Source organism: Saccostrea cucullata, unplaced genomic scaffold (genome assembly GCF_032062105.1).
Source record: "Saccostrea cucullata isolate Sc308-1 unplaced genomic scaffold, CSIRO_AGI_Scuc_v1 ctg188, whole genome shotgun sequence".
NCBI classification, from domain to species: Eukaryota; Metazoa; Mollusca; class Bivalvia; order Ostreida; family Ostreidae; genus Saccostrea; species Saccostrea cuccullata.
The window spans coordinates 227,385-244,325 of NW_026926584.1; the positions used below are offsets into that span (position 1 = coordinate 227,385).

Genomic DNA, 16,941 nt, shown 5'->3' on the forward strand with positions numbered 1-16,941 from the left:
GTGTGGAGGGGTGGGGTTAGTCGTCGGCTTCTTTTTACTTCATACCGGCCAGTGACTTTTCATACCAATATCACATAGATCCGTGCTTTCGAAGAGAGCTACGCCTATTCTAATAAAGATTTGGTTTAGTAAAAAAAAAAAAATAATAATTCTGCACAATCTGTGCGCAGACCCCCCGACTCCCTCTAGATCCACGCATGGATTGTATGAGTATCATTTTTGACCCCTCTCGGAAAAATTCTTTTAATTGATCTATATGATCCAGAACAACAAGGAATTCATAATTATTATACTCCCGCTTGAAAAAAATGGAGGGTATATAGTGATCAGGATGTCCGTCTGTCTTTTACACTTCGGAATACCCATCTTTTATCCGCAACTCCTCTTATACCGAGGTTTGAATTTTATTGAAACTTATATAGTGCTCTTGTGCACCTCATATTTTACTTTTTGAACGGACGCATATTTCGGATTTCGCATAACAAAACATGGACAATGCCATTCTTTTTAAAATATTGAAGGGTACCCCTCTCTCATCCGCAAGAAAAAATTAAAGGTACTTTCACTGATTCTTTATTATACAAAATGCCATTGTGCACCTCCTATTTTATTTTGTGTTTTGACACTAAAGCTTCTTCGTGTCTCCAAGAGATAAAAAAAACATGGATTTTGCCATTTTAAAGGTATGGGAGGCGGGAATATCGTTTACACGTAATAAGCTCATTGCTTACAGTATCTCTAGTTTATGATTTAATATTTACATTTTCAATGTCTTTGTCCGAGATAAAATTACAAATAGTAAGAATAATTTATTTCTACATAGATCTACTGGTTCATTGATAGACACGGTTTAAAAAAAATACGTACGGAGTAGGACAAATGGTGACAGAAGCAGGACTTGTAGCACCTATCACGCAAGCCACTCGATTGATCATGTCATAAAACAAAACCAAAAAAAAAAAAATGGACAGTTTTTCCTTAATTTAATGGAATACTGTTATTCTGTTTGATATTATGATAATAAAAAAAGTGCAGATTGATTTCATTTGATATATGGATAAAATGGTTTTAATAAATGAAATTATATGGGCAAAAATTGTTTTAAGAAATAAATAAATACTCATCATTTGTATATATAGATTTGGAATATGTGTTCTTCTAAATCTATTTAGTTTTACCAAATATAATAAGACTGAAATTGTTGTACAGTATATACAATAATAAATTACATTTCACATTTTCTTCCGTCTTTAGAGAAAAAAAACACGAATAAACAAATTTTCACAACCCAGTAGCATCTTGTTCATTGTTGTTCCCGAGGACTTTTTTGGAATTTCTGTTTAACTTCCACATATTTGGAAAGCTTTATCTCGTTATACTGTATTCAAATAAAAAAGTTGACAGCTTGACCTGTCAAGAGTCATGATTTTCGAATGAATTCTGTAAGCTTCTCAAACAATTCTTTACATGAAATAAATATTTTAGCATTGTGAAAGTAAATTGATATTGAACAAAAGTTCTTTGCTTCTCACAGCACAGCGAAATGTAAAACGAACAGTTACTTTCATTGATGGATGATACATATACACCTATTACTATTAGTATTAAATTATTATTGGTATTATACAATTATTAAAATAGAAAATTTATCAAGTAAAAAAGAATTTCTGGAAATACTCATTAATATACATCCATTATCATAGTATCGTTACCATGAAAAGTCAAAATCGTGTTCACTCTGAAAACTTGACGTTTGACGTTGGCGCGAAAGTAACATGACGTCATTATTTACCTGTTAAAGTATCAACAATATAAATGAAGAAAAAACATACTTAGAGTTGACGTAGGGCCACAAAAATTCATATTCAGTAACTTCTAAGCTTGCTTTGTTAGAATCCATGAAAAACTCAAAATGTGTAAAAATTGTCATAAGGACCTTTTCTCATGGGGCCAATCGTATGTTCTCAAGAACCACTGGGCCAGAAAAGCTGAAACTTATGTGGAAGTATCTTGGGGTAGTGTAGATTCTAAATTGTTCAAATCATGACCCCCCAAGGTAGGGTGGGGCCACAATGGGAAATCCAAGTTTTACATAGAAATATATAGGAAAAATCTTTGAAAATCTTCTTCTCAAGAACCACTGGGCCAGAAAAGCTGAAACTTATGTGGAAGCATCCTGGGGTAGTGTAGATTCTAAATTGTTCAAATTATGACCCCCGGGGGTAGGGCGGGGCCACAATGGGAAATCCAAGTTTTACATAGAAATATATTGGAAAAATCTTTGAAAATCTTCTCAAGAACCACTGGGCCAGAAAAGCTAAAACTTATGTGCACATGGAAGCATCCTGGGGTAGTGTAGATTTCAAAATGTCTAAATTATGATCATTGGGGTAGGGTGAGGTCACAGTATGTATTTAAAGGGGGGAAATCTGGTAAAGAACAGAATGGACAAAGCTTCTCAGGTGAGCCTCTTGTTTTTTTCATTCTCTTTGAATGGACAAGTGTATGACAGATTACCCGGTAATGTTATTTGCCCATATTTTTCTTCAGAAAAATCAAGGCATCGATCCGCTTAGTCAGGTTTCAGACAAGTCCTTGTGCATGTAAATATGTTGCCACTGGTGCTAAATACTCGTTCTGAAGCCACAGACAACATCACAACATTGACCTGTTTGACTGTGTTGATACTTCACTTGAAGTCATATTCGTGGGAGTAATGGCAGATAAAATATTTTACCAAATTGCTTTGTCAATGAGTTAAAATAAACTATGACTTAAAAATTCTGATTGATATCTTATTATCGGTTTACATTCCATGACTTTTTTCGATGCGCCATTTTACCTACCGGAATTGCCTCCAAGTTTCACAGTAGCAAACAGGTCAATGTTGCGATGCCGTCTGAGATGGGTAATAATATATAGGCTCGTTGTTCCACCAGAACTTGCGACTTCTTGTTGACAAATATAATCACATTTTGCCTTTTTGCTGCTAACTTTTACGTAGCGACCCTACACTTTTGACATGTTTACATGCGTTTAAACGATTTTAGATAAGTCGTTCGTAATATTAGTCACTTTGACGTTTTTCTTTCTCTTAATTAAACGTTGAAATAATCGAGCAATACGCAAGCATCTCTGTATCGGTTATCGTATTGCTAAAAAATATCGATATATACCGATTACCGATATATTGATCCAGCCCTAGTAAGGTCAGGGTGAATTTTATGTGTGTGGGTTTTTTATTTATTTATTTTTTGCATGAGTTTAGCCGCGTTGGAAAGGGGGGGGGTATTTAACATATTTATCTATACATATTTCATTAATTTATAATATATGAGAGGCACAATATTGTTTTTAAAACCCTTTGATCAGTGTTTCGCGATTGGTCAGATATATTTTAGCCTTCATTGTAAAGTAAATATAAACTATGAAGAACTTTATACACATGAGAACTGCAAAAATGTAGGTTATTTTGCAAACCCTAGTCTAGGTCAAGGTCACTGTGAGAAGAGGTCAGTTTCTGAACAAATGAATCTAAAGTGAAGTGAGTTGAGTATGACAATCATCTTTTGTTTATATATGCTCAAGCTCATTAGTTCATTCGTTACAACCCACCCTATACCATTAACCAGGTTGGGAGGAAACGTTAATTCCGCTATAATAGTGGTATCTCACTATTATAGTGAAATTACGCTATATTTCCTGCCGTGGATACCCCCAATTTCATTCAATACCGTGCAAGAAGTTTGAACCGCAAGTCATGTTGGGTATTAAAATGAACAAAAACTGTCATGCTTGCATGTTTTGAATTTTAATAAATTTTCTACCGTTGCGTTTAAAAATACGAGCACTCTTTATTTAACGGAATTTGCATTTTGAACATAGCAACAGATGATTGCGGGGATATTTAAGCCTGTTTGAGTCATACTTATTCCTCATTAATGTGCACAAATTGATGCTTGTTACAATTGTCAACTCGGACTGGAAAGGCTTTTTGGAATTAAACAGAAAAAGATTATTTTTGTCTGCATGGTTACGGGTATGGAGGCTCGTTATGGTAAACACAAAGACCCATTATGGCAAACATAAAAAAGAGTGTATTGGAAAACTCGATTTTATCCTTTTAACGAAATCAATTTAAATAACTAATCCAGAAACTACTAATATAAATGATCGTAGAAAACATCTCTAATTTTTAATTTCGGCTGGTTAATGGTTTACCGTATTTCAGAGAAAAGACTCAGTTTATTTTGGTGTTTTTGGTATTTTTACAAGAGTGCCTGTAACCTTATTATGACACATGTTCAAATAATTATTAATTGACAATCATTTTAACTCCGCAAAAACGTATCTTATTTTTTAACGCTTTATGGATATGCACTTAGGCAAGAACGATTTAACTTTAAAATCTGAGAGAAATAGCTTTGGGTTTTTTTTTCTTGATATTCGAAAAATATATAAATCTAATTATATTCATTTGAAATGAAAGTATATTGCAAAACATCACACAAAAAGTATAAATTTTTCAGACTTCTAGATTTATTCCAAAGTGTTGTTGTTTTAACCACAAGAAAACTTCAAATAACCAATCGCCACTGCTCAATATTCAGCAATGAAAGTATCTAAAAATATCCTTGACTCAATTCAAATTTTCAACAATTAAAAATGGATGCAAAGCATGAAATCGGTCGCAAACAATTTAGCATTTCAATAAGTACTTTCACAATTTTGAAAGCATATTCATGCAAGGTAAGCACAAGATATTCAAAGCTGAACTAGAATCTTGAGAAGTGTATATTTTCATTTTCAATAAATTCTTAATATAATTTATCATTGACTTTATTACATCGATGAATCCATCTGATGACCAAATGCACTAAAATCTCTATTTACTTTTTTTTCAATTGTTTATTTATATTGCTTTGAAGACAGTCTGAAATTGAAAAGACCGAACCACGTGCAGATACCCTGGATCTTTATCACGTGATAATGTTCTTTGTTTCTGCAGAATAGGCTATGCTGCAAGGCGTTTTGCAAATTGTAGAAAAAAAATTATCCTTGTATCATTCGCAGCTGTAACGTATTCAAAACAATTTTTACTAGTTGAACAGTTTTTCCTTTTTTTTTAACCGTGCACTATGTACCACGTCATTACTATCCGCAAAATCATGATTTCCTTTTATATCTATATAGTACCTTTTGTAAACTCTTTTTATATAGTAAAAAATTATCAAATATCTTGAGGAGAAATGACAATGAAATGGAAACATTATACATGTTATAACAGCGATTAATATTTAGTTTAAAGAAAATTTTACTTATTATTTTCTACCTGTTATCAATGAAGAATTATTTTACTGAACTATTACAAAAATAACTTCTCATTTCCCATGTGCACTATCTGACACAACCACATAAAGATGGGCGGCAGCCGATATTAATGGGTCTTCAGGGATCGACACTAACTTTGAAACCATAGTTGTCAGCAGGGCTAGCCATCTCTAATTTCTACTAGCCCTGTTCATGTATAAGTTGCCCTGAGTCGCGAAGCGACAAGGGGGGTAGGTGCGGGAGGGGGTTTCCCCCTCCTGCTGGTGGGGGTATGGGGGGCCTCCCGCGGGAAATTTTGAAAATAGAGATGGGAATTCCTGCATTCTGGCTGCATTTTGGGTAAAAATTATATGTCACTCTATGATTGTACCTAAGACATTTTTTTCTATTCAAAACATTCCATATTTATAATCATTTATGGTATTTCGAATCACCTTTAAAGTTTACATTTTGACTTACAAAAATAGTAATTATGATGATTATGAACCTATTTGAAAATAAATTTAACAATTATCAGGTGTGTAAATAATATTTATTTCTCTTGCTTTTAGTGATTAATTGGTAAAATTTACTGTAGCCCTGCAGGGCAAGTTTAAAGACATGTTTGGTAGCCCGACCTCAATATTCAGTTGTCCCGGGCCAGCGGGCTAGCGTTAGTGTCGAACCCTGGTCTTTACGTTTACCTTAACGAGCCTCCATACCCGTAACCATGCAGACAAAAATAATCTTTTTCTTGTTTAATTCCAAAAAGCCTTTCCAGTCCGAGTTGACAATTGTAACAAGCATCAATTTGTGCACATTAATGAGGAATAAGTATGACTCAAACAGGCTTAAATCCCCCGCAATCATCGGTTGCTATGTTCAAAATGCAACTTTCGTTAAATAAAGAGTGCTCGCGTTTTTAAACGCAACGGTAGAAAATTTATTAAAATTCAAAACATGCAAGCATGACAGTTTTTGTTCATTTTAATACCCAACATGACTTGCGGTTCAAACACCTTGCACGGTATTGAATGAAATTGGGGGAATCCACGGCAGGAAATATAGCGTAATTTCACTATAATAGTGAGATACCACTATTATAGCGGAATTAACGTTTCCCCCCAACCTGTTAACAAAAAAATAATGGCTTACATTTTTAGGGGGTACATCACTCTAATGTAGAATATAGATAAATATTGTGGATAGAATAATTCTTTTTTGTGATTATATTATCACAAATACATGTCACACAAAATTTACAATGTTTTTTTATTGATCATCCCTACCATATTTTTCTTTGACAGAATATTATAAACGGTTTTATAACAATAATATCTAAAATTGTCACTAAAAGTAGACAAGTTCTCTCGATTACAAGTATTCATATATCATATCTGATGAATTTGAACTAAAAAAATTGAATGTCTACAATCCTAGGGCTTATTGTTACAGTTAAATTCATGAAACATTAAACTGTTCTCTGGCTAACTAGAAAAATTGCATCTCTACCCTTTGTCCATTAAGGGTGCACCACTGGCGAGAGGGTACAGTTACATAAATGAGCACGTAAGAAATATGTATGGACAAAATTGCATGAAACTAAGGGAAATATTGCCGAAAGTGTTGTGCATTATAACTATATGCTTAATTTAGTCATATGCAAGGTCATGGCTATTACACCCCTAATACCTTAAAAGAACTTCTGAAGAAAACAGGGACATGGTGGCATATGTGAGCATAGATAGAATGTTCTATCGTTAAAATTATATTGTCCTACGGATCGGGTTTAACGATAGAATTCGTTCCGTGTATTCGTAATGTAGCAAAAGAAACACGGGCGATAACTCGCACTCGTTTATTTACTAGGAACAGTCTAGAGAGTTCCGAATGTAAACTTGGCAGTTAAATTTGAAGCGAGAGAAAAACGTTGAGAAAATTAATTGGATTTTCTTCTTTATATGGATTATTTTGGGGTATAAAAGGCATATGCAATCTCAAAAAGGTCTGTTTTGATTAATTTGGTTGTTATTTCCAGTGCAAATCCTTTAATATTCTTCAAAATCATTTCGGAGCGGATCCGCTCCGAAATGCTACATTGCAAGTATATGGGACGTATTCTAACTGTGGTGAGGGCTTGTACCGAGACACAGTTAGATTATTCTAACTACTGTGAGCAGTATGGCATTTGAGCCTCTTGTGTAAAGAAAAGTTTGCTTCTCAGGAAAACGTTACTGATTCAGAAATGTATTGATAGGAAACGGACATTAACATCCTGCCTTGTTTATTGAAATATTATTTCATGTCATTTCTATTAACTTGATCTGCAAATTAGCAAATAAATTATAAAATGAATTTAGGGAAGAAGAAGAGTTGTATAAACAGACAGAATGATGGGCCTGGAACAAGGCGCCGTAGATACGAGAGTGAGGAAAGTTCTGGAACCTACTCCTCATCTGGTAACAGCGTGGATTTTGAAAGTACCATCAGTCATCAGCTGCATTTTGAACTCCAACAGGTATTTGGTTCTCTTCAGTCAGTGATGCCCTGTTCACACGGAGAGTTTAATTCGAATTAAACGTAAAGTTACTGCGAATTAGCTTCGCTTAGCGTTCACACGGAGAATTTAATGCGAATTAGTTTAATTCGAATTAATTTACTGCACGCATTAAATTACTTCGCATTAGCTCCGTGTGAACGCTAAGCGAAGCTAATTTGAATTAAATTTTAACGCATGCGTAAGGCCACAATTAAGTCACAGGACACGTGTTGGTGGTTATATATAGGTATTTGTGCTATATTTGGTTCAAAAATTGAGGGAAAGTATGTTAATCACTAAAATCAATGAATACCTGTAGCCACTACATGAAGTATTAAAGGATGGCTCTGCATACATGACGTGATTTACAAATGACGTCATAATAGACTTACTGACGCCTGACTGTATAAGAATAATTTTAATTCGCATTAGTTTACTTCGCATTAGCTGTCATGTGAACGCAATTTAATTCGCATTAATTTGATTCGCATTAGTTTACTTCGCATTAATTTACTGCGAATTAAACTCGTCGTGTGAACAGGGCATGAAAAAGTTACTGTAAGTCGTCTTAATTCCACAGTGTTAAAATTTCATGATATTTCAAAAATAACCAATTGCGATGGTTTTAATTTCACGATGCAAGAAATTAATTCAAGATTTCGTATAAGCATTGAAGCTTTTCTAAAAAACTAATAATAATATTCATGATGGGTTTAATTTTGCGGAAAAATGATAAATTGCGAACATAGTGCAATTAAAACCATGGTGATTATTTGCCAATCGACAGTATTATTTTTTAAAACACAAATCAGTAAAAATAATTCAAAATTTCATATTTTAAAGTGATTTACTTTAATTTTATTCTTCATTTTTTTCACAAATTAATTCATTTTATACACTTTAGCTCCTTAGCTCTAAACCAGAGGGATTGTGGGCAACAAAATTACTAGCAGCGTACAAGGTATTAAAAACACAAATTTACTCTTCATGAAACAGTTTTCTAATTTGCAATTTTAGGTCTTAGTTCATGTTTAATATGCATGAAACTATAAGATACAAAGTATTTTTTTTATGAATGAATTATAGATTTAATGTTTCAAAAAGTTTTGGATATGATAAGATTCAATTCAAAAGATCTGGCATGTCCATATTTGTTAAAGCGGGCAAAAATCTTATAGTATTTTTAACATGGCACACTTCTTTTAAATTGTTTTAAGGAAACTTTTAAGAAAGAGTTAAAACCAATGGACCATGGTTACACCAGTGTGATAGAGTTATGTTCAGCATTGCCGCAAGTCATCAGGATGGAAAGACCTCATTGCAAGGGAGACTGGAAATTGTTTGACAAGAGATTACCTTCTCCAAAGCCAGGTAAAAGATGCTTAAAGTGTATAACTTTTTAAAATAAAACATGAAGATGTTATATAAGAATTTTATTTTAATGTCCTGGCATTATTGGTATTTTTTGTGGGTCTTCTTACATTTTGAAATTAAGTATAGATCAACTTAAATACATGAACATCGTGTATTTTAATGTGGATATACAGATTTTATACTGTCAGCTGAATCTTTGGTTTTAATTTACAGATAAGACAGCTAGTGGAGGGGCCTTGGCCCGCCAGAGACACAGTAGTGAGTTGTGTGCAGACAGTACGCTCAAGGAGACAATACGCCAGGTGTTACAGGCTCACCCCGAGGGAATACGATTACAGGATCTTGCTCAAGTGTTTCAGGTGAGTCTTAATACCTCAGCACAGGTAATTCAAGGTTCATTTGATAAAAATCTGTTTCTTTAAAAATTCTTATTGTTTGTGTGTGTTTTCAGTTATAATATATATATGTAAATAATTTAAAATTTAGGTAAAATTTGCTGTTTCATTTTGAAATTGCATTTTATCATTATAAGTGCTGTTCAGGTGTTTTAAATGTTTGAAACTGGATTTTCATTAACATCTAGGAAGAAACTGGCAAGTGTCTAGAATGGGAGAAGTTAGGCTTTACAAGAGTGGAGGCTTTTGCATTATCCCTGGCAGACTCGGTGTTGAAGTTTGAATATAGAGGCAACAGTAAGTTCATCATGTTCTTTATGTTCATTGACCAAAAAATCATTAAGTTGATTTTATGATGTTGATTTAAAGAACTGCATTTTATTTTCATTCATACATTTATTATTCTTAGTCCTGATTCATGTGTGATAGCTAGGTTATTATTCACTAAAAAGAGCAGCATTTTATTGGAAATATGGAAGATTGATGATACATATAAACATAAGATTGTCAATATGTACATCTTTAATACAGATTCTATTTAATTGTATGCTATTGATGACAGGTCTCTATCTGTTTATTCTTTTACACAGATTCCATTTACCTGTATGCTATTGGTGATCAGTCTCCACCTAGGACAGACCTTCTATTACCTAGAGGAGCTAGAAATCAACCACCTGCTATCCTAGTAAGATATAAAGTGTCCATGATAAAGCAGATAACACAATGACTTCCTGTGTCCCCCTGTCAGTCTCTATACCTATAGATCTTCTGTTGATAAAGCTTAGCTGCTCTGTAGATGTCCCCTCTTTTGCAAATGTGTGAGGGAACGTGAAATGTAGTTTATCTGTCAAAATAATATTGTTTTCCATATATGTCTCATCAGTGACTGTTTCAGGAGTTAGTAGTCTTACAAGAGCCAGTCATTAAAAGTTATCTGGCTACAACTCATTTTTATTTGTCTTTGAAGACCTCTGTTGAACCAGAAGTACATGTGCCCTTGGACAGTAATGTTCCGTCCGATGCTATTGGCCCTGGCTGTAGTTATACCCAGATAGACCTGCCTCCCTGTAACACATGGATAGAGATCTACATCTCCAATGTCGCGTCGCCAGGACAGTTCTGGTTTCAGCTCCGAGGACCCAAGACCTCGCTAGCCTTAGAAAAGCTAATGAACCATTTAGAGTCAGTGAAATTCTATGTTTAATCTATACTGTGCTGTATTATTAGTTATCCAGGTTCAATCAAGGGTCACGGGAATTTACCCCGGGTTGTATTCCATACACCCAGAGGCCGAAGGGTGTATGGTATACAACCCAGGGTAAATCCCTGTACACCCTTGATTGGACCTGGATAACAAATTTATTTCCTATGTTACAATGCCCAAAAATTTTTAAGGAGTCAAAGAATTGTCAGTTTTTTATGTCCATTGTGTAAAGTATGACCTACTGATTCCACAGCGGTAATCATTTCTCAAATCGGGTGAAAATTGAGCTTTTTATGAATTATCAATTTATGAGTTATCAATCTTTCCGAGCAAAATGATTAGAAAGTGTACATCGGCAAATAAAAAGCAGATAATACAGGAATGCTAGATCAAAATAATTTTAGAATATAACCTAGGTACCACTTAGTTAATTATCTGAAATTTCATAATATTCTCGTGCCACTGTTGAGACACAGAAGAATATATGACACGATATGTAAAATGCAAGAGTTGTCTTCCTTTGTTTTCCTTATTTATACAGAGTACTGTATAGCAAGTTAAAATCGCGGTCGGAAAAGATCGCGATTTGTTCAATTTTCAGCAAATCGCGGTCGTTTGAATTCGCAGAAAAGGAAAAACCATAAATTTCTTAAACAGTACTTGCAAGCATTTTTCTGTAGGTATATATTGTGTGAAGTGTTATTTCCCATCTCTATAGAATATTACGAAAGTCTGTAAAGTATATGAGCTGTATATCGCGCATATCAGACAGAAAAGTGTCGATTTTGATCCCGATTGAATAATAACGAAACACCGGACTGATCGCGATTTGAAGTCAAAATAATGCTACGCATTTAATTTTTGTTTATTTCCGGGTCCAAATCAGAAAAAAAATTATACCATAGCAAAAATGTTGAACTTTTAATCATATAATTGAAATTAATTAGTTGTCGTTACCCTGTTTACTAAGTAATGCTTTGATTAAAGGTAATGACTGAGTGATACGCATGGGTGAAATTAAAGAAACATGTTTTATTAAATAATTACATCGCACTTCTACTAGATGGCAAAATTAATCGCAAGCTATAGAAATGAATTAAACAATTAATAAGCTTTTAAAAAGGCAACAACTACATGTTTGTAATTGATCCAGACACTCGCATAATTATAAAGACAGTCTACATCTAATCACAGAAAATAATAAAATTTCAATTATCTTTTTAAAACTTTTGAAGAATTATTCACTGTACGAGGGTCATTCAAAAAATATGTAGACAATGTTCCTCATTATCACATTATTTTTACAAAGTTTAATATCAGTACATTTTTATATGTAAAAAGATATATCTTACAGATTTCTGAAGTTTCATTCTATCTGATTAAACGGAACTCATGTTAGCCAGTTTTAAAAGCAGCACGTTTTGTCACCACGGAGCACGGTCAAAAACATTGTAACGTCAAAAAACAACGTTAAAGAAAATTTCTCAAACTCACAGTGCCTTTTCATTTTATACACGGTTTGTATCGTATTCCTCATTCATTAAAACGTATCCATAACACTTGACACCTAGTATGCTAACAATAATTTGAGTATACCTTAAATAAGATTGTCAAAGTTTTCAAATCCTTTACCATGTAACTCTGCTCTTACAGGTTCCGCAACAGTGAAGCGCACATTACGTTTCATGACGTTACTAACTCTTTTGACAAGATTTTGAACTATAATCTGTTTCTTTGCAGAACGCCCATCACCCAATTTAAAGTCTTTACCCCTCAAAATTGTCTGTTCCATTATAAACAAATACACGGCTCATTTTATGTATTTTTCCTGGTTTCTTCAGCATTTTCGGAGCTTGTTTTAAAAGTTTCCAAATGCAAAACAAAATTATATTGCTATTCGCTGCTCCGTGACGTCCTTCGACGTCATGATTTTTTACTTTTTTAATCAAGACTATCTGTCTATAGAAAATGATATCTTTTAAACAAAGCAATGTATTACATTAACTTTTAGCTTTTGAAGAAATGAAACAATACTAAATTTAAGTATTTAAATTTTATTTCAGTTAAGGACAATTTTAAAGAGATATGGCTATAGATATGAAAAGTGAATAATCAGTCAATAACTCAATTTTGACCCTGCTCCGTGACCCCGTTTTTGCTGTCTTAAATCTTCGATAATTTTGACAAAAATCAACATATATTCCAATTTCTTTGCTCAAAATATTTGAATCTGTTGTAAAAATATATGTACCAAATTTGGTTTAATTATGACGTTAAATAAAACAGTTATGACAAAAGTCTACGAACTTTTTGAATGACCCTCGTATGTTGAATTTGCGGAATTTCTTTTTCCACGAATATAGCGAAAATTAACTCCGCGAGTTAATTTCCTGCTGTACAGTAGCTTATGTGTCTATTCCTGTGCTGTGTAGTCATTTAAAGTAATAAACTTATCAATAAAAGTCAAAGTATGATTATAAATGAATTTTTATTTGACTTTCACTGTTTTCTTCACCAAAGTTAGTCAATCTTGAAATTTATTCTTGTTCACTTTGAGATGAACCCTATTTTCGATTTACGCACACAAAATAGCCTTTGAACGAAATTTAATGAATAAAATGCTTCAGCTGTTTCTGGACATAGTTCAAAAACAAGAATATAAAATTGTATCACCTTGACAATGAAGTAAACAGACCGTGAGACATTCAATTAACATTGTTTACATTTTTTTCTACACACATGTTGGTTGCCATATTGGATATAATCTAGCCGAATTTCCTCCAGGGCCTTGGAAAATTCGAGTGGCGAACAAGAACAGTTGAATACTTGCCTGCATTTGATATGCTTTGTATTGGTATAACAGAGGAAGCTTCTAATTCATGTTTTGACACATTACTCATCTGTATATGAAAATTAGAGAATTTTTTATTTTTCAATGTATTTTTAAAACAACTAATCTCGCCATACTTCAAACATTCGGGTTGGTAATGCTAGGGGGCATCTCAAACTTCATACAGAGGTCATCAAAATGTTTGAAAACAGGAGGGAAAGTAGTTTATTAATCCATACTTTTCAAGCTCTTTTCTGATAAAGAATCAAAATGAGTCTGAGGAAATCTGGAAAGTTATCTCCCCCTTGCTTGGGCATTGCTACCTATGTACCCATAAAAATTTTTTGTAAACATCCGAGTCTAATCAACTGTGTCTCAATCTATTGATAACATTTACTACGTACTACAATGCATCGTGACGTCATGTCATTTGCTTTTTATCATAGAGAAAGTATGCATTGTGACATCACATTGTATTTACCCCCGGCTCAAGTCGGGTGCACGGAAATTTACGCCCAACTCTGTAATTAATCAAAGCTCATGTTACAACCTACATAGGAAATAATGTTTATTATTCTGTTTATAAATTTGTAAGTATGAGGAAATATGTATGATGAAGTGAATGTTTATATACAGGGAATCCTATTCTGGAGAGGCAGGAATGGCGTACCTGATTCCCAGTGAGATGGTGGCGGTGGGGCTGATCGTGGCGGCAGTGTTCCCAGAGGATGATAACTGGCATCGCTGTGTCATAACCGGCATGTGTCCAGGAAACTATGTAGAGGTGGGGCAGGTCGTTTTCATTGATTATTTTTACAGTAAAATTTGCTCAATGCAGATATAATGGATTCAAGCAAAAAAAAAATTGTTCTCCAATTTCCTAAACAATTACTACTTAAGGTCTTTTCAAATCCAGTAAAAGTTATCGAAACATTGGTATTGTACATGGACATGAAGCAGCTTTTACAATTTAATACAACATTTTTTGAAGAATTTACCGACTCATCAAGAAAAGGTTTGCTGTAAGGTTAATTTTTGCATCCACCCAGAACATAATGTTCACCATCAGAATCCTGTTTTACTGATCAAAAATATTAATCTCTATCATATAAACCTTGAAAGCTGCCTTTTCTGATTATAATGTAAAAATTAATAACTGTTAACAAGAATTAAGGAGAAAGCAACATTATGACAAAAAAAAGGTTCTTCATTAAGATTTATCACTTTTATTGTAGGTGTACTTTGTGGATTATGGGAATACATGTGATGTTCATCGCAATAATATCCGCTTCCTAAGGTTTGTCAACCAATGCTTTTCAAATAAATTGTGAGCATAATGACTTTTGAAAACAGAGATTTGAAATTTATACAATTGAATTTTAAAAAATGCTATAAAAAGTTTGATGTATCTAATGTGGATTTCAGATCAAAATTTTTGAAACTGCCAGCACAAGGTATCTCCGGTAGACTTTCAAACATTCAACCGATAGGAGAGGTAAGTAAATTTTTGTAACTATGTCTTCTATTTTGGTAAAAATTTTGAAGTTGTACAATTAATAGCATTAAGTTGAGACTTTGAATTAATTTTATATGATTAAAAAAATACTTTTATTAAATTGTCTAAATGAAAGGTTTTCTTATAGAAAAGTCAAAAAACTGAATTTCTGATTGTACATTTGCATGTATCTAGAAGTTCCATTCACTAGTACATATAGTCTTCAAGTAAAGAACTTCATCAAATAATTTTGATATACCACTTAAAAAATGTATTGCATATAACTGCTAAATTTTCCATGTATTCTAATCAATTCTTGTACAAATCATTTATTTTACAGGAGTGGAGTGTGGAGTCTCAGTCCTGCATGCTGAGGCTGGTCAGTTGTCGACCTCTGGTAGCCATAGCAACATCAGAAAAGGTTAGTGTTAAGGGACTCCGATCCTCAGCCAGGAAGGACAACTCTTTAATTTATAATTTAATTCAAAAAGTCTTTAAATGAAGCTTGTTTCAAGCAACAATTTTCATTATATGCCTCTCAATGTGCTTCAAGGTTCTTTGAACTTCTCAGAAAGGTTTAAAGTAGAAATTTTTATCCCGTAAAAGCATTTTTAGATACCAATGTTTATTAACATGATATGAAATTAGAAGTGAAGTGATTTATGGAGCTATGCAAAGAACTTTGAAGCACATTGAGAGGCATATAATGAAAATTGTTGCATGAAAAGATTTAATTTTCAAGCTTCATTTAAAGACTTTTTGAATTAAATTATAAATTAAAGAGTGGTCCTTCCTGGCTGAGGGTCGGAGTCCCTTAAGGGAAAAATTCTACAAATACAAGCCTTTCTCACAATGTTACTATAAATGATTATTGTGAAGGAAGAATTAACTGTAATCCAACTTTTTTTAACATTTGGCAAATATTTACAAGTTCTAATATAACTTTCATTTATTGAAGAATATTTACTGCTGTGAAATATTTGCATGTAAATATTGATGTGTGTCATTGTAGAGTGTTTCCTTATTCTTAAAAATTATTAGTAGAGGATGGATTTCAACCTAATCATGTATTAATTTTCTTCAAATAATTGTCAGTTATTGACAGTGCATATTTAAAAATGTTAATCAATTTGACTTTTAAAGTGTGCATGCCCTTTGTGTATCAATTAACCGAAAATTTAAGTAAAAAAAAAACATATTTTTTATTATTTACTGAAAAATTTAATTAATTGATAATTATGTGAATCCTGTGATTAGATCTTTATAGAAGCCAAAGAATTTTTTTAATTGTATATTTTGCAAAGTCATTTTTATCAAGCAGTCAATTTGTAATTGCATGTTATCTGTTACCCAAGCCATTTGCTGCACCAGACAGAATCTTGAATGGGATATTTTTTATGTCACTAACAGGAAATTTTATTTCTTTAGAATCGTGTGATGTCTCTCTGCTGTAGTGACACTTCTGGAAAAGAGGACATTCATATTAACGACGTTCTGATACAGCAGGGCCATGCCTGCTTCGTCATCGATAATCCTGACCTTGTGTATTCTGAGGACCCTCAAGTGGTAAGTCAAATAGTGAAATACGTGGAATTTAGACTTTGTTTAAAAGTTTGACATTTTTTTATAATTGGTGAATTGAATTTGAAGAAAATCTTGGACTAGGAATCGGCCTGTGTTTGACTGTTCACAAAAATGATTCAGCTGCTGCTTCTTTGTAGTTCTGTTGGGGGCAAGTTATCATCAGGGTTTTCATAATTTTGAAGGGAAGAGTGAATTTATTCATTTTAAGAG

The 16,941-nt window shown here is 33.2% G+C and overlaps 1 protein-coding gene across 1 annotated transcript in view; it reads left to right on the forward strand.

Annotated features, from left to right (window-relative positions):
- LOC134272145 (tudor domain-containing protein 5-like) overlaps nt 1–16,941 on the forward strand; it is a 47,893-nt gene that overhangs the window by 7,497 nt on the left and 23,455 nt on the right. Inside the window, exons 3-14 of the mRNA XM_062754395.1 lie at nt 7,671–7,828; nt 8,754–8,810; nt 9,067–9,220; nt 9,437–9,582; nt 9,807–9,915; nt 10,209–10,303; nt 10,586–10,800; nt 14,289–14,436; nt 14,888–14,949; nt 15,078–15,147; nt 15,488–15,568; nt 16,576–16,713. Coding sequence (XP_062610379.1) covers nt 7,671–7,828; nt 8,754–8,810; nt 9,067–9,220; nt 9,437–9,582; nt 9,807–9,915; nt 10,209–10,303; nt 10,586–10,800; nt 14,289–14,436; nt 14,888–14,949; nt 15,078–15,147; nt 15,488–15,568; nt 16,576–16,713 — 1,433 coding nt within the window. The remainder of the gene's footprint in view (nt 1–7,670; nt 7,829–8,753; nt 8,811–9,066; nt 9,221–9,436; nt 9,583–9,806; nt 9,916–10,208; nt 10,304–10,585; nt 10,801–14,288; nt 14,437–14,887; nt 14,950–15,077; nt 15,148–15,487; nt 15,569–16,575; nt 16,714–16,941) is intronic.